Raw genomic sequence first — 22966 nt, 5'->3', positions numbered from 1 at the left:
GCAGCCTATACATCGGAGAAATTGCCAAAGAACAAGCTAAATTGATACTTTAAATGGAAAAGAAAAATCAAGGATCTGCTTTGGGAAGATTATTACCTATGAACACTGGGTAAAAGCAGAAAGGTTAAAGGCCAGAGTCTTACTTTATCTATTGATCATTAAATCCAACTTGACTATCTCTGCTCTCCCCAGCTGGGTGGGACCAGTCTAAAATTCCTAAAGTCCTGGGGCCTGAGGGGTACCCAGCCAACTGGGAACATCACTTCTAGGGTACACAGTTCCCTCTGTGGTGCTGTGCCTGTAGCCTCTCCTCTTAAGGAAAACAGAAAGAAAAAAGCAATCAAAGACAGGGTCCCGTCTTCTCTTTACAATAATAGAGCATTTTTATTTCTGGAAAAATAAATGTGATTTCATTAAAGATACCAGTCGGAGAGTGAACTCCCATAAACATCCCATAAACAATCAGCCATAGCTTTACAGAACCACCCTTGCCTGAGTCTACCTGATGACTGGGGTAGATGGGTGTGCCCTGAGCGAACAGTGGGGAGGGAGGGACACAGGCACAGTCTTGAGCAGAGTCCCACACATACTTAATGGAACCTAACTCTTTAAAAAAAAAAAACCTGTATTACATTTTATTTTTTATTAGTTTATTGTTTACATGCATGTGTGCATACCACACATTTTGGGAGTCAAATCTCTGTCTGTGGAGCCAGGAGAGCAAACACAGGTCATCAGGCTTGGTAGCTGAACCATCCCACCAGCCCAACTTATCTTCTGTCCTTTCTGGAAGGCAGATGGAAGCCAGTGCGTTGGGCGTGCTGGGCAAGCACTGTGCCGCTGAGCTGTGCCCCTGGGGCCTCCTCCCCCACTTCTCTACATCCGCGAGCCTGGATGCTTCAAATCCACAGCAGTCTGATTCTGTCTTCAAAATCCTGTGACCGGATAGGTACTGACTGAGTTTCCTATACATAAGAATAATTCCCTCAAAAGTCATTTAAAATATTAAACCTTGCCTGCCACCAAGAGGGGGTAAAGTTTCCTGCCCCTCTATAGTGGCCAGATGCAAAATTCATCTTGGTTGGTGATGCAGTGAGGGCGTGTGGAGGGCCAACCTTCCCAACTCATTTTATTTTCAGTTATTAACAATAGAGCAAGTCTGAGTAGATTGTTTACATGTAACATTTACCCTCCTAACTTGAAATAGGGGAAGTATTAAAAGTACTGATGTTGCTTTCTGGTTTTGTTTTTATTTTATCTTTGAGAAAGGATCCCATTGTATAGTCAGCCTCGGCCTCTTGGGGGCTAAGACCACAGATGTGTATAATGCCTGACTTTCATCTAACACACACACACACACACACACACACACACACACACACACACACATGCTCACAGACACACAGACACACACACACACATGCACACACACACACACGCTCACACACACACACACACACACGCTCGCGTGTGCACACACACACACACGCTCGCGTGCGCACACACACACACACACACGCTCGCGTGCGCACACACACACACACACACACACACACACACACACTCACAGATACACACTTGAGTCAAGGGTCAGGTAGTCCAGCTGGCCTGAGACTCACTCTGTATCTGTATCCGATGCTCCTGTCTCTGATGCCTAAGTGTTGGGATTACAAACATGCATGCCTGTGCCTCATTTTATATGGTGTAGAGGATCAAGTCCAGGGCTTTGTGCACATTAAGCAGACACTCTACAAGCTGATGGCTATTAAGGTATAAAAGTGTCATATTTGTACATACTATTGGCACCAGAGTAAACATGTGCACTTACAGCAACTAGCCAAAAGGTGGCGCCAAAAGTAAAGCTGGATCTCTAGTTTCAGCTTTGCAATTACCAGGGACTTAAGAAAATGTCCATCATAATTAGGATTGCCACTTTACTAGGTTCTCGAATTCCCGGTGCTCATAAAGGATTCCCCGGGTACCTTCCCAACACAACTCTGTCCAAGTCCCACTGACTCCAGCTAACATAACCCCCTGCCCCCCAGTGCTTCACTGAACTGGAATTTAAGCGTGGGAAGCCAAGAGCTACAAACTCGAAACACTCTCAGCTGATGGTGAAGCCACGGTCAGAGAAACCTTCTGCACACACCACCAAATAGTGCAGATGGCAGATCTAGAAGGGACCCTGCCAGGGCACCCAGGGAAGCTTCCTGCAGACACTTTAGAGATGTGACACTCCGGACACTTGATTCTGATGGCACAGATAAACCTCGACAGCAACACTGCAAAACTAGGGGCTGGGGAGACGGCTCAGTGGATAAGAACACTTGCTGCTCTTGCAGAGGATCTGGCCTCAGATCTTAGCACCCAGGTATCTCCAGTTGCAGGGGACCCAACCTCTCTCTTCTGCCTCCGCAGACACCGCATATACATGGTGCATGTACATACACTCAGGCACACACATAAAACAGGTAAATTGTTTTGTTTGTTTGTTTGTTTGTTTGGTAAAAACCACAAAAGTAATTTAAAATTTAGTTTGTATAGCATGAAGGGAAAAAAATGAGCCAAAATAACCAAATGTTTCATATTGTTTTTGTGCAGAATGAGGAATCAGAGCTCATGTTTTGCTTATTCTTAAATCTTTATTTAGTATGTGTTTGGTGTGTGTATATGGAGAGAGCAAGCACACACGAGTGTAGGGGTGCACAGCTGTGCACACTGATGCCGTTGGCTCTGTCACTCTCCAGCCTGTTTCTTTCTTGGTTTGTTTTGTTTTTCAAGATAGGGTTTCTCTGTGTAACAGCCCTGCCTGTCCTGGAACTCATTCTGTAGACCAGGCTGGCCTTGAACTCACAGAGATCTTCCTGCCTCTGCAGGGATCCACCTTGTTTCTTGAGACAGGTTCCGTCACTGACTCTATAGGAGGCTGGTGGCTAGGAAGCCCCAGCAGTACCCAGCCACAGTCCTGGGGTCACTAGCACAGACACAGCCATGCTATCTTTTTATCATTTCTTCTGGAGACTTGAACCCAGAGCCTCCGTGCCAGCCCTCCTAAGTCTTTTTAAAGGTTGTGAGATTGGACTGGTTATTTACCATGGCCTAGACCAGACTTGGGGTGGTTGGTTCTTAGGTGCTCTCTGTTTATTTGATACTGGGAGCTTGCCCAGTAGGGTCAACTGGCCGCCCAGTAAGGCCTAAGGATCTGTTTATCCCTGCCTCCATCGTAATTACAAGCTTGGACCACTATGCCCCACCTTTTTTTGAGGTAGGTTCTGGGATTGGAGCTCAGGTCCACACACGCTTTATCAACTGAGCTTGGATCTAGGCCAGTTTCTTAAAACTAAGGATCATGAACAAAATACTGGATGAATAAGATTTCTAAAAGATGTTTAAATGAATATTAAAAGCCCAGATTCTACCCGTAGAGAGCAATGGAAGTAGGTACACAAAAGTACCTTGCAACAGCTGCAGAGGACGGGGGCAAACCAGACATTTGAAACAGTGCTTCAGAAGCCGGGAGCCTGGCAAAGCAGAAGCTCAGTGGAAGTGCCCTCAGCGGAAGTGCCCTCAGCGGAAGTGCCCTCAGCGGAAGTGCCCTCCAAGAGGCGGGAGTGACAGACAGGGAGGAGCCTCAGGCAAAGGTAACCAGTTGGCTCAGTTCAGGAGCTGGACGCTCAAGCAGGTGGTGGGGAGGAGCAGGTGTCAGGCCCACAACTGAAGTCCTGGAGGACCACTGCTGTGGTCTGAATTCCAGCACTAAGTCCCAAGAGGCCAGACCAAGATAAAACAGTCACTTGTGCTAAATAAGCAACTCTGAGAAGAGAGATCCCACATTGACTGACACCCGGAAACAGGAGGGCCTACTTGATCTGAGTTGCATATGAAGTCCACGTCAGTAAGCTGAAGAAACCCTGTGCTCGCCACTAAGTTTGTCCCTGGCCCTCGAACCCCACTCTCTGCTTTGGGATGGCTGCTTACTGTGCCCTCATTTGATTCTGCACACCGGAAGCTGCCTCAGTCTGTGATGTGCAAGTGACAGCCAGATCTGTCACTAAAACTCTGCCGTTTCCTGTTTTGACAATTCCATGACCATGAGGGTTGTTCCACGTCCCCCCCCCCCCCCCTGCTTTCAACCAAAAAACTTAACGCCAGATATTTTAAAACTAGAGAGGATCATTTTACATGAGTTCCGGTTTTAAGAGAGCTTACCTGCAGTTGGAAATTTCCTGGCTCGTTCTTCAAAGAACCATTCCCCAGTTTTGATTTTCACGTTTCTGAAAAGCAAGGGAAATTATCTGTTTGAGAGCAGGCCTCACCCTGCAGCTCAGGCTGACCTGGAGCTTACTATGCAGCCCAGCTCCACACCTGGCAACACCTCTGCCTCAGCCTCTCCAGTGCTGGGGGCGGGGGGGGGGGGGGGTGGGTTACAGGTGTGAGCCATTTTCTCAATTAGAACGCCTTTGAAATGTTTACTTACTAAACAGTAGTATTAGTTTTGTATTCGTGCCTTGCCTGCAGTATGTCTGTGCACGATGTACATACCCGGTGGCTTTGGAGGCCAGCAGGAAGCGGCAGACTCCTTGGGACTGGAGTTATAGATAACTGTTAGCCACCTGACCTCTCTCTCCATGTAGCCTAAGGACACCCAACCTTCTGGCCCAACTATCTTGGGCCACACGTTGAGAAGTATCCAGCCTGAGGCCAGCTTTGAGGGTGACCCAACATGAAACTGTAAGCTCACTAAAGATATTTTTGAGGCTTCTTGGTGATTTTCTTTCATACTTTGCGGAAATGCCCAAACACGCTATCCTACTTGGCTCTCTGTTCCTGTGATAAAACGCTGACTGAGAGCCACCTGCCGGGAGAAAGTCTTGTTCAGCTCACAGGTCACTGTCCATCGCCGAGGACAAAAAGTAGGGGCCTGAAGCAGAGACGACAAAAGAAAGCTGCTGCCGGCTTGCCATCGACATGGCTTGCCCAGCCTGCTTCCTTATGAGATGCAAGAGCGCCAGCCTAGGGGATGGCTCCACCCACCACGGCTGGGCCCATCCATCTCAATCATCAGTCAAGAAAATGCCCCACAGACCTGCCCACAGGTAAATCCAATGCATGCAATTTTTCAACATTCCCCTCCTCCAAGGTGACTTTAGTTCATGTCAAGATGACATAAACCAACCAGCACAGGAGTCTTTGTAGATGACAGTGTTGTGTCCAGATGCCACATAAACATATACGTACACTTGCGACCTGAGGGCCACAGGCTGAATACTTCTGGAAGGTAGTTCCCCGGCCTGAGGGAGGCTGGAATTACAAACATCAAGCACCTGGCACTCCATCTGTTTCTGGAGGCACCAGCATCCATCTTTATGGTCTTCAAGCCCGATAATGCCAAATTAACAAACGAGCAGTAACTGTTGAACATGCTTTGCAAATTCCAGCGCACAGATGTCTCCTAATGAGGAGTCGAGGCAGGAAAAAAAAAAAAGCTACTTTGACCTCACTGCTACGTGCAAGCCGCGAATTAAAAAGGCATTTAGGGGCTTGTCTTCACTTCGCATCAAACTGCTGCATCCGCGAGTGGGGAAGCAGTTGCATTTATGCTTTATGCACTGAAACAGTGGGCGTGGTGCCTCCAGAGGGCCCGAGACAGTGGGCGCGGTGCCTCCAGAGGGCCCCGAGACAGTGGGCGCGGTGCCTCCAGAGGGCCCCGAGACAGTGGGCGCGGTGCCTCCAGAGGGCCCCGAGACAGTGGGCGCGGTGCCTCCAGAGGGCCCCGAGACAGTGGGCGCGGTGCCTCCAGAGGGCCCCGAGACAGTGGGCGCGGTGCCTCCAGAGGGCCCCGAGACAGTGGGCGCGGTGCCTCCAGTGGGCCCCGAGACAGTGGGCGCGGTGCCTCCAGTGGGCCCCGAGACAGTGGGCGCGGTGCCTCCAGTGGGCCCCGAGACAGTGGGCGCGGTGCCTCCAGTGGGCCCCGAGACAGTGGGCGTGGTGCCTCCAGAGACGCAGTCGGTATTATCACCGTTCAGTTGACAACAGGTGGAATGGAAGATGGGTCTATGTCTATGGGATTCTCTGAGTGCTTGAAATGGTACTTCCCTCCAGGTCTGCACTCTGGCCAAGGCCTGAGGGCAAAGAAGCCTCAAGAATACCCTGAAGGCCAGTGGGTGGCACAGGCCTTTAATCTCAACACTGGTAACTGCTGAGCTATCTTTCCAGCCCTTGCCTTCCATTCTTCCGCCTTGTCTGAAACGGGATCTCTCTAGTGTTCACCACTGTGTGTGCCAGGGGAGCTGGCCTGTGGGCTCCTGAGTATGTGTCTCCTCCTCACGCTACCACGTCCAACTGAATGTGGGTTCTGGAGATCAGAAATTGGATCTTTACACTTGCAGTGCAAGCGCCGACTGTCCTGAGCCCAGCCCTAGATTACTATTTTTTTTGGTGCTTAATAAAGAAAATACATTCCTGAGACTGAGCCTCACTAGGTCGTTCAGGCTCAGGCTGGCTTCAAACTCACAACTCTCCCGCCTCCTCCTCTGGAGTGGTGGGATTAGCAGGCCCATGCCAGCAAGCCCAGAAAGAGAATGCTTCTCCACTTATTGTGTGCCATTCTTGCGTGAAGGTCAGGCTCACTCTGTGGGCAGCACTTGACTGCAGCTCCCATCTTTAGAACCCTCTTGAGACTTAGTGAGCTTTTGGTTTTATTACCCTTTGGTCTGTACTCCGTTTGTCATCCGCTTAGTTCAGCGAAGCCTGTCACCATGCAAGGAGGCAGTTTCTCCAGGCTGGCGCTTTGTGTGGTCACCAGGTCAAGTGCTACCCTGGTGAGCACTCAAGGTCACAGAGGGGCTGGGGTTGAGAGTTCAGGCACGGGGTTGGGGTTGGGGTGAATATTTCTCTACTGCTTCGTGCTTTTATAAGGCTTTCTATAATAACTTATTCATGTCTACAAGATGAGACGGCCAGAGCGTGTTCCCAATGCAGCCCCAGATGACTCAGCTCCTGCCCTGGCCCATTGATGCAGCTGTTTCAGTATGGCCATGAATGAGCCTCTTTTTTTTTTTTTTGTAGAAAAGGGCTGACCCCGGGTTTCAGGCCAGCCACAGAGCTGACCTTAGTCCGCTCTGCTCTGAACTCCCTCCTACGCTATGGTGCTTGGGTGATGGTAGGGTTAGATTCTGGAATTTCATTTGAATTCAAATGCTTATTAAGTGGTTTTCATAAGCCAACGAGGAGCCCCTTTTATAAGAAAGCAGGTGGGTCTGCCCACTTCCTGTAACGGCCTGCCCTCCACACAGTAACCCCAGAATGCTGCATCCCCCAAGTCAATGGATTTCCCTGTGTCTTCCAGGGGCTTTCACACGAGTAGTGACATCACTGGAGTTTTAATCCTGGGTCCTGCCCTTCTAATCAAGAAACTCAATGAAGGCCTCTTTGTCTTTTGTAATATCAAATGCAATATCACAGAGGCATCTGACCCTATAGGTAAAGTGCTTCTGGGAAAGGGGGGGGGACGGGGTCTCTCCACTTGATCTTTATGAACTAAAGCAGAGGCCACAGAAGAAAGAACACGCTGACTGGCTTGCCGTCAGATGGCTTGCCCAGTCTGCTTCCTTATATAGTGCAAGACCCCTGGCCAGGAGATGGCCACACCCACCATGGGCTCGGCCCCTCCCATATCAATCATCAATCAAAAAAATGTGTTGTCTTCTCTTCCGCATTTCACACTTGTTGGTTTTTTTTTTTTTTTTTTTTTTGGTGGTGGTGGTGGTGGTGATTTTTTTTCCCTTTTCTTTTGTGTTCTGGGAAAGTAACTGAAGAGAGCAAACCTCAGTCTGAACTAAGCTGATTTGGTTCTGCCTTTATTTGGGCATCAACAGGGCTCCCTATTGGCTTAGTCAGTGTCCGGAACCCCCTTCACTCTGTCCTGTCCCCTTACCGGCTATGCCTGGGGTTCTTTTGCATGGAGGGAGCAGCCATGTTTTTGAAAAGTGCTTCCTCCTAGTACTTTCTAGTTGCCATGGTGACGCTTGCTCAGCAAGGCAGTTCCTCTGGTCTTTTAGGCTCCATGGATATTGCCTGTGGCACTTTGCCAGCTGCTCTTTCCCTCAGCCCTCACAATTGTCTAACTTCAGCCCTAGGAGATCTGACACCCTCTCCTGGCCTTCACAGGTACCTGGAAGTCACGCACTTACATGCAGATCAGAAAACACATACATTAAGCACGAAGAGTGAGTGCTTCTTGCCTTGTGCCCTTAGCACTGTGCTTTTGGTAGCAGAAACCCCCTTTGAGGGTGCACAGCTATGGGCTCTGTCCACTTTGAATCCCACCTCATCCCTTTTTTCTCAGGGTGCTCCCTGGAGAGGTGGGAGTCCTCACGCATTCATCCGTACACTGTGCTGGGACCTGTGAGTGTCTCTGGGTGTGACAAGTAGGGGGCCTGAGGTGAAGGAAGGGGCAGTGAATGTTTCTCAAGAAGCGTTGATAGCAGCGTGATAAAAATCATTGCTTTATCTTCATCACAAGCCTCTCCACATCTCTCACAGCTGCCTAGGGGTTAATCACAAATGCCTGTCTGTTTCCTGTACCAACACCAAAAGCAGCTCAGCTGGGCTTGTGGGCAGGCAAAACCAAGGCCACACCCTTCTGCTTTGTTACGGTGAAGCATTTTAGCTGGAAGATCGAAGACAAGTTTTCATCTGGGTGAGTGCACAGACCACTCTTAGCAGGCTACAGGCTGGACTGGCCACACAGGAAGCCTGTTGCCCTGTTTCACAGCCGCCAGCAGCTTCATCTGGTGTGTTTGCAGCATGAACATCTGGCAAGCCACCAGGGTCTTTTTTTTTAGAGACAAGGTTTTCTCCAAGTCCTGGCTGTCCTGGACTTGCTCTGTAGACCAGGCTGACCTTAAATTCACAGTGATCTGCTTGCCTCTTTCTCCAGAGTGCACCTCTACCACCCAGCAATTTTCTACAGTTTTAATGTCTGCTTTGCCTCCAAGACTTCAAAAAATATGAAGAATCTTTACTCTCACTGGGCGTAGTGGCACACGCCTGTAATCCCAGCACTCAGGAGGCAGAGGCAGGCGGATCACTGTGAGTTCGAGGCCAGCCTGGTCTACAAAGTAAGTCCAGGACAGCCAAGGATACACAGAGACACCTTGTCTCAAAAACAAAACAAAACAGAAACAACAGCAACAACAAAAAAAACTTTTACTCTCTTTTGTGCATGAATAAAATATCATAATCCTGTAAATAATTTGCCTCCTCTCATATATATTCCACATGAAATGGCATGCACTCTACCACAGGACCTAGACACACAACACTGCCCGTTTGGAACCCTTCCTGGCTAATGTCTGACTATATGAGACTCTTTATATGATATATCAGACTTCTTTATTTATCATGGGAAACGCATAGATCTGGAGATGTAGCCCTGCAGAGTGTTTGTCTAACTCTCAAAAAGCCGTGGGTTCCAGGCCCAGCACACCGCCCCCCAGGCAGCGCACAAATACCGTCTCTGTCCGCAGTGTTACAGGTAGGCCGTGGAAAAGCCTATCATGTTTGAAACAAAAGAAGGGCAGCGAGGGAACTGAATTCTTAATCTTGGCACTGAGGGAAAGCCCTGCTTGGACACTCTCGGCTGTCACTTTCCTGTCTTTCAGATGGCTGGTCCTTTCCTCACAGGAGGACTGCGTGCACTGACAACAGTGAGCAGATAGTACTTCACGGCCACAGTGGACCATCTGCCCCTGTGGGCTGAAAGTGATCACTCAGGATTTTGTCTAAAGAATGGAATTACAGGTATACTGAGGGTTAGTCTGAAATTCACAGGATTTTTCTACACTCTGGGAAGTTTTACTTTAATAGGAAACATAACTGTAGCAGGACCTTTGTTAAAATGTCACTTGATTTTCATTAGAATGTCTCTCATGCCGTGCAGATATTACACCACGCCATCCCGTAAGAACGCACTCATGCCCAGTCCAAATCCCACACTAGCAGGGTCTGGTGATACAGGCCTGGAATCCCAGCACTGGGACAGGGTGCCCCAAGAGAACCACAGTCTGGGCTGCAGAGTGAGTACAAGGCCAGGAGAGGCTCCCTACCAGACCTCGGCTCAAAATGTGAAAGTACACAAGTTAAAATGGTGGGCGTTGTAGCTCAGTGACGGAGCACTCGCCCAGCATGAGGCCCTCGGTTCCCCAAGTCCTAACCTAACAGGTGATTTAATCTAGGTAGTATGCTTGCCACAAAAAGCCTGGGTACCGGGATTCAGATCCCCATCACCCACATAAACATTGGGTAGGTGTGATGCCTCCATCTGTAATCCCAGCCTACTGGAGGTGCAGACAGGATCCCTGAAGGAAGCTGGCTGGCTAGAGCTCTGGCTTCAAGTGAGAGATCCCACCTCAACATATAAGATGCAGAGCATCAGTGGTAAACACTTGCCATTAGCCACTGCTCTCCACATGCACAAGAAAGAAAAGGTATTTTGAACCAAATAGAGTCCCTCCTAATGAATGCCAGGATCTTATAGCAATCATTTCTGCTTCATAGGAATAACTCAAGAGTGGGGTGATGCCAGGACCAGGGTCAACTTTCAACTGAACTCACCTAAATTCCTGTCCGCTGGGGCAACAGGGATGGTGCATCCAGGACATTTGAACAATCCAAAACAGACCTCAAAAACATCAGTACCGCCTGCCGCAATCTCGAACTTTCCATCTCAAACTCTGTGTGCTGCCTAGTTTTATGTGAACTTGACACAGGCTGGAGTCATCTGAGGGGTGGACCTCAACTGAGAAAAGGTCCCCATAAGGTTGATCTATAGTCAAGCCTGTAGGGCATTTTCTTAATTAGTGACTGATGTGAGAGGGCCCAGCCCATTGTAGGCCATCCCAGGGCTGGTGGCTCTCAACTTATGAGTCTCAACCCCTTTGGACTTCACCTAGGACCATCAGAAAACACAGAGATTTACACTGTTATTCATAACAGTAGCAAGATTCAGTTATGAAGTAGTAACCAAATTAATCTTATGGCTGGGGGGTCACCACAACATGAGGAACTATATTAAAGGGTTGTAGCATTAGGAAGGTTAAGAACCCCAACTCCATAAGAAAGTACATGAGCACTTTATGGGCAAGCCACTGGGAGCAAGCCAGTAAGCAGCACCCCTCCATGGCCTCTGCATCAGCTCCTGCCTCCAGGATCCTGCCCTGTTTGAGTTCCTGTCCTGACTTCCTTGGAGGGTGAACATTTACGTGGCAGTGTGAGCCAAATAAGCGCCTGCCTTCCTAACTTGCTTTTGGTGATGATGTTTTGTCACAGCAAGAGAAACTCTAACAAAGACACTCTGCTCTAGTTATTTTATAAAAACCCCAGAACACACTTACTCTTCAAATATTTTCAAACTTGTGTAACTAACTCCCTCAAGCCTCAGGTTTGAATCTACTCCATCCATGCAGCAGGGTTCAGCCTCTTCGTATTTAACAGGGCACACATTGTCAATAAAGTTCAAATCTGAGAGCCACAATGGAGATTTCTTTTTCAAGTAAGACAATCTCAAAATGTTTTAAGTAAATTTATGACTTGCTGTTTGGCCACATCTAGGGCCAATCCTGGTCACCTGGGGCTGGGGGTGTAGCTCTGTGGCACACGGACTTTCTCACCTCTGACAGCCCATTCCCAGTGTAAAGCAGCAGCAACTGCCTAAGACTGTGCGCGTGCACCTGCTGGAGGGCGCAACTCAGAAGGAGAATGTGCTGGGTCAACACACGCATGAGGGCCTAGGCGTCTCCTTAGAAGGGAAAGAGGATTGAACGCACGTGGCCCTGGTTCCATCCCCAGCATCACAGAAGACCCTGAAGAAACACAGTGTGTGCTCACAAACATCTGAAGCATAGCGGATTCTCACGCCCCCAGCCAATTACAAAGCAATAGACTAAAGCCCACAGTTTGAGGATGGAAAGGTCTGGTCAAGAGCAATTCTTCAGAAATCCACTTCTCTCAGGTGTGAGGAATTTGGCTTCATGTCATAAAGGAGAAAATCAAAACCTCAAGAGCTAAATTTCCTCGACGTTTTCAACAGTTGTTATCTTGCACTATTCTACGGCGGAACTGTCAATACGTCACCCAAGGGTGAGCTCGGCCGCTCGCTCACTCCGCTTCCTTCAGCTCACTGCCTTCCTCAGGCTGACATCACCTGATTGTGAATACTGTAGCCTGGCGGGTCTCAACCTTCCTAACACTGTGACTCTTTAACACAGTTCCTCATGTTGTGGTGACCCCCCCTCCCCGCCAAGCACAAAATTATTTTCATTGCTAGTTCATAACTGTAATTTTGCTGTGGTTATGAGTTGTGATGTAATAGGGGGGGGTTGCCAAAGGGGTCGTGACCCACAGGTCGAGAACCACTACTCTAGCCCACAGTACCACCTCCCCTAGAGAGCCAGCCCCTTCTCATGGAGTCGCCTCTTCCTGTTGGACTCACCTCCTGCTCCTGGCATCTCCCTCTTCCTTTGGGAATCAGCTTCTCCTATTGGAACGACCTCTCCCCCCCCCATCCTTCCCCCCCCCCCAAGCCGGTAAAACCAATCTCCTCTCGCTGGAACCACCCTCTCTTCCCAACTTAACTGTGCCTTCTCACTAGAGTCACCCTTGCTCCTCGGCTCCTCCCTCACTCTAGAAAGTAACTTCCGCCGTTGGGCTGCGTCCTTCTAAATCCTTTCAATCTTTGTCCACAGAATGCTTTCTGTTGCTTTCCCGCAGCTCCATTTCTTCTGGTTTTACGGTACCCTCCGATCCACTTCTATCAGAAATGCTATCAGTTTGACAGACTCGGGATCGAGGCTCATTTGTCCCTCCTTTACCTACGAAAGCCAAGTCCCTTTTTGAACCACCCCCAAGTTTCCTGTCACCCCTGACATCAGCCTCCACACTTGGCTGCTCATTCATCGCGACAGAGTTTTTATTACATTAAAAAAAAAATTATACTACATGTTGACCCCAGGACCCTGAACATACTAGTCAAACACTCTAGCGCGGAGAGGCATTCCCAGCCCTATTATTTATTTATTTGTTTGCTTATTTGTTTATTTATTTATTGGTTTTTCAAGACAGGGTTTCTCTGTGTAGTCCTAGCTGTCCTAGACTCACTTTGTAGACCAGGATAGCCTCGAACTCACAGAGAACCACCTGCCTCTGCCTCTCTCAGTGCTGGGATTACAAGTGTGCCACCGCCTTTATTTTTATATTGATACAGGCTTTACTAAGCTGTCAGGCTTGCACTGTTGGACAGCAAGTGCCTCAGTCCAATGAGCCATGGTACAAGCCCCCAAGGCTGCTCTAACACTCACTTTGGAGCCTTGAAACTTTGATCCCCGTACTTCAGCTTCTGAAGAGAGCAGAATTATTTCTGCTTCCCCACTTCCAGACCCAGTTCCTGTTGCTCACTCACCATGGCCTTCCGCCTCCTCAGGCCACCAGATGACACAGCCATGGCTTCTGCAGAGCAGTGAGCATGCCATCCCACAGCAGAGGCATGCCAGGAGCCTCTGAAGGCACTGCTTTCCCAGGGCTGCTGTGCTAGGATGGATGAAGAGGGGCCTAGGCTTCGGGCTCCACACTGCTTCACAGCCTCAGGCACACTGTGTGAGGCAGCAGCCACTCCAAGCGTGGGCAGCAGTAGCAGCCACCCTTAACGTATATGGAAGCTTTAAGGAAGGCTTAAAGGTGCTCTCCCACCACCATGGTCTGGGAGCCCCTGAGTCAGCCCGGCTCCCTTTTCTTTCTCAGTTCTGAGCTCTGGGGAGTCGGGTGGGAGGGTTGGAACTTAGAGCTGAGCAGGTCTCCAAGAGAAAACTTGCCCTCAAGGAAGAAGCTGTCTGCCAAATGTCTTCTGGGGCCTCCAGCAGTCCACAGCCAGTATATTTCAAAGGCCTTTTCCCCTGCTGGAATCTATTTTACTTTTATTTTTATTTTTTATTTTATTTTATTGGTTTTTCAAGACAGGGTCTCTCTGTGTAGCCTTAGCTGTCCTGGACTCACTTGTAGACCACGCTGGCCTCAAACTCACAGCGATCCACCCACCTCTGCCTCCCGAGTGCTGGGATTACAGGCGTGCGCCACCATGCCCAGCCCCTGCTGGAATCTAAATTGTCTGTCATTCTTTAAAAAAAAAAAAAAAAAAGAACTTCACTCTGTAGTCCTGGCTGGCCTGGAACTCACAGAAATCCACTATGCCTGGCCCTTCTTTGTATACTTTTAATTGGTACCCCCAAGTCTCCCTCTCCCTTGAATTAAAAAAAAAATCTTGTTCCCTGTTTTGGTTCTTTTTCTTTTTTTGGTTTTTTGAGACAGGGTTTCTCTGTGTAGCCTTGGCTGTCCTGGACTCACTTTGTAGACCAGGCTGGCCTCCAACTCACAGCGATTCACCTGCCTCTGCCTCCCTTGCAGGGATTAAAGGTGTGCGCCACCACGCCCGGCTGGTTCTTTTTTTTTTTTTTTTTTCCTTTCCTGAGGGAAAAACAGGGGGAAGAAACGTGGATGGAATCAAGACCCTTTCCTAGGTCCTAGTATGTGATGTGGGGGAGGGGGAGCAGCTAAGCTCTGCAAGGCGGTGGCCCCTGAGTGGGCAAAGGTGGAGCTAGGAGTGAGGGCTATGAAGAAGAGGTGAGCCAACTGAAGCAAGAGAAAGCCTGAGTTACTGCTAATTAGCTTTCTCCTAGCACAGCTTCCCTCACAAAGCCACCTGGGGTGACGCAATTATTGCAGGTATTTTGAAAAACATCCTTATTTCGAAATAAGGAAGCTGGGGGTTATAGAAATCACATTTTGTGTGTTTCCTGGGTCAAGTTACAGTGCTAGGCATGATGCCACGTAGGGCAGAGATTTCAACATAGTTACCTCCTCAATGGCAGTGGCTTCTATGGTGGCCAGAGTAGCGCATGGTCCCACTCAGGGGTTTTCTCCTGAACTAAGAAAAGCCTGAAGGACACAGACTCTGAGGAGGACAGCCGATCCAGGATGGGGAGATGGGTGCTGTGACAGAAGGAAGGGACTGGTTCAAACAGAGGACAGAGCCAATCCATCATTTGCTGAGTGACTGACATGCATTAAGCCTTACAAAGGGGCAGGAAATGAAGCGTTAGTGTCAGGGTTTCCAGGCAGATGGCTCCCCTGATTTAGAAGAGGAACCCAGCTTGAATGCTGCTCTGTTGGCTGATCTGTTCTAGGGGCCTCCAACACGAGCAGTGATGTTATAAGCTGCTTTCAGACCCGAGTCTCTGGTCACTCTCCAGAGTCACATCTGCTCCACACTCCGCTCTTCCAATCAGGTCTGTGGTAGTCACTGTTTGCACTTCCTTCAAGTGGCTGTGCCCCTCTGTACTCTCAAGAAACCTATGGTCTGCTCTCACTCGGAACAATGGGACTGCAGGTCAAATATGCTCCTAATTTTCAAAATAACTTGTTCAAAAGCACCGCTTCTGTGCTTAAAGGTGGTGCACACCTTTAATCCCAGCACTCGGGAGGCAGAGGCAGGTGGGTCGCTGTGAGTTTGAGGCCAGCCTGGTCTACAAAGTGAGTCCAGGACAGCCAAGACTACACAGAGAAACCCTGTCTCAAAACACCAATTAAACCAAACCAAAGCAACAAAAACAACAACAAAACCACCTCATTGTCAATGAGGTGCTGTGGGTTGAGGCTTTGGTGCCAGTACTTGTAGGTCGAGGCCGGTGGAGCTCAGCATTCCAGTACAGCCAGGTCTACAGAGTGAATTCAAAGCCAGCCAGGCCTATGGAGAGAGACCCTGTCTCAAAAGAAAACAAAAACAAACAAACAACAACAACTCCTGAGAGATGCTTCACTGGTTAAGACACTGGCTGCTCTTCCAGAGGACCTGGGTTCAATTCCCCACATCCACATGGTGGCTCACAGCCATCTCTAACTCCAGCTCCAAAGCATACAATCTCCTTTTGGGACCTTTGTGGGCCCCAGACCATGTACAGACACACGTGCATGTAAAATATATACAAATAGGAAAAATAAACTCCTCAAAATCAAATAGAAAGAGACTCAGTAAATAACCTATAGGCACCACCTATTGCTGCATCTGAGCCCACGTTCTTCCTTCAGAACACTCTCGGGACCCTCCTCACATCCCAGCTGTCGTTCCAACACCTTTCCTGAAAGGAATAACGTCTCAGGAAGCCCAGGCATTGGGCTGGGCATACAGTGGCCCCATAATCCCAGTACTTGGAGGAGGCTGTGGTGTTGCCCATCTCCTAGGCAGTGGCAAATTATATGAGAATGGAGAAACGGAATAAAGCCTAAGGCACTAACCAAGAAATCCAAATAAACTGCAAGTTTTGGGACAGTCCACCACCAGTCACCAAACATTCTTAAATAAAACTATTTTATGGCGGATAGCTGTGAGTTCGAGGCCAGCCTGGTCTACAAAGTGAGTCCAGGACAGCCAAGGCTACATAGAGAAACCCTGTCTCGAAAAACCAAGAAAAAAAAACTATTTTATGGCTGAGGCAAGATAGCATGTAGCTTTAATTCCAACACTCAGGAGTCAGACCTCCGTACATTCAAGGCCAGTCTGGTCTGTGTATCGATTTGCATATCTGCCGGAGATATATAGTGAGACCTGGTCTCAAAAAGAGTTTACACAATAAAACCATTTTCTAATTAGGACGTGCTCCTCTGAGGCAGAGAGAAGCCGCTCTAGTGCAGGCAGTCCAGGGGCATCTATGGATCAGATCTGGTAACATGGCTTTCAGGAGCATCGACTGATGATTGAGCTGTGAAGTCTATACATGCTGGGTTTGAAGCCAACCTGTTTGTTTTGGGACCATCCCTGAGTCCTGGGTCAGAGGAGAAACAGAGCACTATAGCATATGCACACACATGCACACCCTACCCATGACACTCACCTGTCTTCATAGCACACGGTGCACTTCCATGCGCGAGTCTTCCTCAGGAATATACGGCACTCGGAACACACGCGGTGGCTGCAGCCCTGGCACACGGCTCCGCGGTTCAGCAGGAAGCCCAGAGCCCCCCGGCAACGTGCACAGCTCTTTTCCTTGTATTCCTGGCTGGAGCTCTTTGCGCCCTTCCACCGGAGATGCTGCAGGTGTGTTTTCAGTTTCCTGTGAACAGCGAGTGGGTGGTGTAACGGTTTCCTCTCAATGTCAGCTTGGCATAACCTTGACTTAGCTGGGAAGAGCCTTGGGGGGGATTGTCTACACCGACTGGCCTGTGGACATATCTGTGGGAGACCGTGTTGAGTTAACTGGGGTGGGAAGAGCCAGCCCGCTGTGGGCAGCACCATCCCCTAGGCAGGGGAGACTTATGTGAGAGTGGAGAAACGGAGCTGGCCAAGCAAGCGTATAAGCGTTGGTTTCTCTCTGCTCTTGGCCGTGGATGTGATGTGACTAGGTGTTTGAAGTTCCTACCGGGACATCTTCACAATAATGGGTGGTACCCTGGGATTATAACCTCTTTCTCCCCCAAGACTGCTTTTGTCCAGGGTAATTTACTTTAGCTATAGAGATAAAACCAGGAGAAACAGGAAGCTAGACAGCAGACTACAGGCACACAAGTCTCCACAGACCCACCATAGCGAGCCAGAGGGCTTTGGTATTTGATGAGCTGGTCTCTCATCTCACCTGTTAAAGCCCAGAACCCCATCCCCCAGGGTGGCTGTGAGGATCACGTGACAAAGGCTTGACTCCACAGCCGTCTCAGAAGCAGCTCATCCATGCCCTGTCCATCCTTTCTGAATAGAACCTTCCTCACCAGTGTCCACAAGACGGTTACTATCTAAACAATCCCTTTAATCACCAAGAAAGTTCCATTTTCTCAGCTTATTCTTCCAATGAATTAGAGTTTATAAGTATATTTAAAGAGTTTTGAAATAAAGGGGGCAGCCAGGTAGGGTGGCACATCCTTTAATCCTTGTACTTGGGATGCAGAGGCAGGCAGGGCATGATCTCAAAGTCAGCCTGGTCTATACGCACTACAAGGGACTGCAAGGCAGCCAGGGCAGCCAGGGCTATAGAAAGAGATCTCGTCTCAAATAAATAAGTAAATGAAATGAAAGAGCATGGGAAAAAACTTTGTATCTTTGGTTAACCAGACAATTTCCCTCACTCTTGAAATTTTTTATTTTATATGTGATGATGATGATGATGATGATGATGATGATGATTATTATTATTATTATTATTATTATTATGTGTGTTGCCTGCATGTGTGTCAGTGCATCGTGTGTGTGCAGTGCCTGTGGAGGCCTACAGAGGGTACTGGGCTCCCCTGGGACTGGAGTTACAGATGATTGTAAACTACCATATAGGTGCTGGGAATTAAACTGTGGTCCTCTGGAAGAGCAGTCAGTGCTCTTAACTGATGAGCCAGCCTCCCTGTAACTCTGAAAATGCTTTCCTATTAAAAAATCAATGGTCTGTACCGCCCACTTGGTGCTGGGATTGAACCAAGGGCTTCCTATGTGCTAAGCATGTGCTCTCTGACCCAGCTGCTTACTTGCCTAATAGCTGAAAGGTAACCTTGAACTTTTTTTTATTTTTGTTTTTGTTTTTCAAGACAGGGTTTCTCTGTGTAACAGCTCTGGCTATCCTGGAACTTGCTCTATACACCAGGCTGGTCTTTTAACTCACAGAGATCTACCTGTTTCTGCCTCCCAACAGCTGGGATTAAAGGCGTGTACCACTGCCTGGTTTCTCCTTTCTCCTCCTCCTCCTCCTCCTCCTCCTCCTCCTTCTTCTTCTTCTTCTTCGTTAAAAATATTTAGATTTCTTTCAATTTTGCGTGTGTTTTTTCCTTTATGAATATATGCACACTACATGAGTGCCTGGTACCCACAGAGCCCATTGGATCCTTCTGGAACTGGAGTTACAGATGGTTGTGCAAGATCAAAAAGTGGCCTTAACTGCTGAGCCATCTCTCCAGCCCTGACTGACCATGAACTAACTAATCCTCCTGCTTCTACCTCCCAGGTGCTGAGATTTCAGGTGTACCCACGAATCTGGAAAAACAAGGGATGTGTTTACAGAGGGAACCTCCCAGCTAACAGTGGATGGTTCTGGCAACGTCGAGAGCTGCCAGTAAGTAAAACCTCATACCAAACAGTTCCTGCAACCCAGCCAGGCCAGAAAAGACGCTCCTGTTGATAAAGGGGTCAGGGAACAGGCTAAGCAGGTTCACCCGACTTTCCTCCAAGCTGCACTTGGCAAAAGCAAACAATGAGAAAAGACAGGAATAGAGTCTACCGGTTTTCTGTTTCTGACCCCCCCCCCCCCCTTTGTGCCTTCGGGTACCATGGGAAACAAGGGGGAAATCTTAACTGGAAGTTTTCCTTTGGGAGGCTGCCAGAAGCCTAGCAGTGTTCCTCTAATTACCTGCACAAAGCAGGCAAACGCACAAAGAGCAAACAAACATCACAAAGGCACCTTTTCCAAAGAATTGTGAGATTAATTTAGTTCTATTGAAAAAAAAAATCCCCATCCCCACACCTTCCTCGGGACCCTTCTGCGTCAGAAGCTCAGCCCCGAGCTAGCAGTCACGGGAAAGCCAAGTGAGCCAGGTCCCAAGCAGAAAAACCCACACCTCATAGGTCCACCCCAGGTAGAAGCACAGCTTACCGGACCCTTTCCTCCTCGATGTTTTGAAGAGCTTGATCTCGGTATAGGACCCGGAGAATGACCTCCCGTTCCAACTCCTTGAAGGACTCCAGGTCCACTTCTTGGGCCATTTCCTCTCCTCACTGTAGAAGAGATCCACGGTCCTGCGGAGAAGCCTGAGAAGCCGGGAGAAGCCGGAGTCCAGCAGCTGCTTCGCTGGATCGCGCAGGAGCCCCTCTCTGGTTTCACCAGGGTCTCTGTCTGGGTTGTGGCTCGTCCTTCCTTCCTAACTGTGCCATACTCCTTCAGAGAAGCAAGCTCCACGAGGCTGCCCCGGTACTGGGGAGAGTTTCCACTGGGCTCTGCCGGATGAGACAAGAGAGTATCTTTTTCTGAGGTTTTGCCAGAGATTGTTATTAGTGATGCATGGCTGCTGAGCAGATAATTTCTGGACGCCACTAGCAATCTCCAGCCCAAGGAAGATTACAAACAGCGATGAGAAAGCGCCAATGACCTACGGCAACGAACTGGTCCCAGAAGAACACATCCAGGTCAGCAGGAGTGACAATGAAAGTCCAGCCTGGTTAATGGCTTAAAACCTGTTAAAAAAAAAAAAAAGTAAAAAAGTGCAAACAAAACCAGCATCGGTTCCCCTGGCTTGACGCCTCTGCACTTTGCTCTAAGAGAGAGAACACGTTCTGCAGACACAGCTCCGCGTTTTCAGCTCTGTTCAAACTCCATGAAAGAAAGCATCTTTTCAATGTTTCTTATCAATTCCCAAACTTGGGTTTTCCTACCAAGAATTCTGGGCCTTCAGTTGTGAGAGGACAGAGACCCATGTTTAATGTTCCGAGAGGCTAGTGTTAGCCGTTCAGTCACCACGAACATTAGAATTCACCTATTTAGTTACATAGACTCAGATGGTCTAGCCTGCTGCACACCAGGCAATATGCAGCTATCCTAAGGATGATATGGCTCACTGGCTCTGGACAGCACCAGACAAGATTAGATGGTTGAGAGAAAATGATGCCATCGAGAGGTGAAGGGGTGGTGCTAGCCCAGTGGTTCTTAACCCTCTTTAATACAGTTCCTCATGCTGTGGTGACCCCCAACCAGAAAAATTATCTTGTTGCAACTTTGTAACTGTAATGTTGCTACTGTTACGAATTGTAACCTAAATATCTGATAAGCAGGATGTCTGATATGCCGTCCCCAGCCAGGTTGAGAACCGCTGTGTAGAGCAACAATTTGGCACTGAGCTTCTTTTATTTGCCTTTTCAAAGGTAGAAGACAAGGCCCAGCATGGTGGCGCAAGCCTGTAATCCCTGCACTCAGGGAGGCAGGGGCAGGTGAATCTCTGTGAGTTTGAGGTCAGTTTGGTCTACAAAGTGAGTCCAGGACAGCCAAGGCTACACAGAGAAACCCTATCTTGAAAAACCAAATAGATAAGTGTAGAAGACAAACATAATTTTTTAAAAAAATATGGAGACTACAGAGTCTGCTAAATTGGTGAACTGTGGAAGAGTAGAGCTTAATTCCCAGTACCCAAGTGAAAAAGCTGGGCAGGGAGGCACGTATTTATAATCCAGGAGGCGGAGATGGGCAGGTCCCTAGGGTTTGTTGATCAAACAAGCATAGCCAAATGGCCAGTTCCAGGCCAGTGAAGAAGCCTGTCTTTAAAAGAAATCAAGGTGGGGGCGCTGGAGAGATGGCTCAGAGGTTAAGAGCACTGGCTGCTCTTCCAGAGGTTCTGAGTTCAATTCCCAGCAACTACATGGCGGCTCACAACCATCTATAATGAGATCTGGTGCCCTCTTCTGGTGTGCAGGTACACATGCAGGCAAACATTGTTTATGTAATAAATAAATAAATAAATAAATAAATCTTTAAAAATAATCAAGGTGGGTGATGTCTGAGGGACAACAGCTACCTGGCTTTCATATGCATGAGCACACATGTATAACCACACACATATGAACACACACACACACACACACACACACACACATTAAAAACCATGGTGTGGTGGGGGTGGAGATGTGGCTCAGTGGTTAAGAGCGTTTGTTACAGAGGACCCAAGACCCAAGTTTTGGTCCCAGTGCACATGCTAAAGAGCTCACAGCTACCTGTAACTCCAGCTCCAGTGATCCAAATCCACCTTCCGGCTTCTATGGGCACTACATTCGCACGCACAAGCTTACACTGACACTTAATTAAAATAAAAGTAAAAATATTCTATGTTAAGTGCATATGCTTGTACTGTGGTCATTTATCATCAAGTAGCATTTTCACACACACACACACACACACACACACACACACATATATATATATATATACACACACACATAGTTGTATTGCTATCCTGGCCATGCAGTAGGCATGCTTGTACCAAAGCCACCTCAAACATGCAGAACAAGATAGGAACCTGTCATCTCTGTAATAATCTTATGGGACCACTATGTCATACACACACACACACACACACACACACACACACACACATACATACCTATACATATATACATGTTACATAGTTGTTGACTGAAGCATCATTACAGAGTACGTGGCTGACTTTACATCGTCTTAATTGAAAATACATTAGAGAAAGGAGGTCCTCAGCTGTTGGCTATTATTTTTTCACAAGTATCGTCAAAGCTCAGAAAAATTATAATCAATTAGGGGAATATGCATTAACTGTGGCAGCTTCAATTATTTATGCCCTGTAATAGTGCTACCAGCATCATTAGGCATCAGGCCTTGTTTCTGTTTAGTTCAGGTCAAAAGACTCTGCGTGCCTCCACCCAAGAGGAAAATGCAGATGGTTCACGCGGTGGGCTGTCTGTAATGCCATTTTCATTTTCCAGCTTATCAGATCCTTTAGTGATGAGGGGCCTGTCTGTACTTTGACAGTTACAGTCCTTTTGAATTCATGAATGATATCAACAAATGCACTTAGCCCTTTTCTTAATCTGTAGTTGTTTGCAGAGGTCTATGTATTTCAATGCATATAATAAAGTACATTGGGTTGTAAAAGAAATTAGCCACACCAAACTATTTGAATATTGTTACATAGGCTGTGGGTAGTGGCGCACACCTTTAATTCTAGCACTTGAGAGGCAGCTCGCTCTCTGTGAGTTCAAGGACAGCCTGGTCTACAAAGCGTGTCCAGGACAGCCGGGGCTACACAGAGAAGCCCTGTCTCAAAAAACAAAGAAACAAAAGAAAAAATTGTTATAGTAGCATGTGTATTCATTGATATGTGAGATAATTTTTAAGGCTTTATTTTTTTAAGGTTTACTTATTTATTATGTATA

At 48.1% G+C, this 22966-nt stretch overlaps 1 protein-coding gene across 6 annotated transcripts in view; it reads right to left on the bottom strand.

Moving 5' to 3' along the window:
* SYTL3 (synaptotagmin like 3) overlaps positions 1-22966 on the bottom strand; it is an 84796-nt gene that overhangs the window by 39273 nt on the left and 22557 nt on the right. For all 6 annotated transcript variants that reach the window (XM_084777542.1, XM_084777539.1, XM_084777543.1 and 3 more), the window contains 3 exons: positions 19671-20248; positions 16941-17159; positions 4210-4274 (listed from right to left, as the gene is read on the bottom strand). In XM_084777542.1, coding sequence (XP_084633668.1) covers positions 4210-4274; positions 16941-17159; positions 19671-19780 — 394 coding nt within the window. In that variant the 5' untranslated portion in view covers positions 19781-20248. The remainder of the gene's footprint in view (positions 1-4209; positions 4275-16940; positions 17160-19670; positions 20249-22966) is intronic.

Source organism: Acomys minous (assembly GCF_964271855.1).
Source record: "Acomys minous genome assembly, chromosome: 3".
Taxonomy (NCBI): domain Eukaryota; kingdom Metazoa; phylum Chordata; class Mammalia; order Rodentia; family Muridae; genus Acomys; species Acomys minous.
The sequence above is the reverse complement of the archived record's forward strand: the minus strand, read 5'-3'. Positions and strand labels throughout refer to the sequence as shown.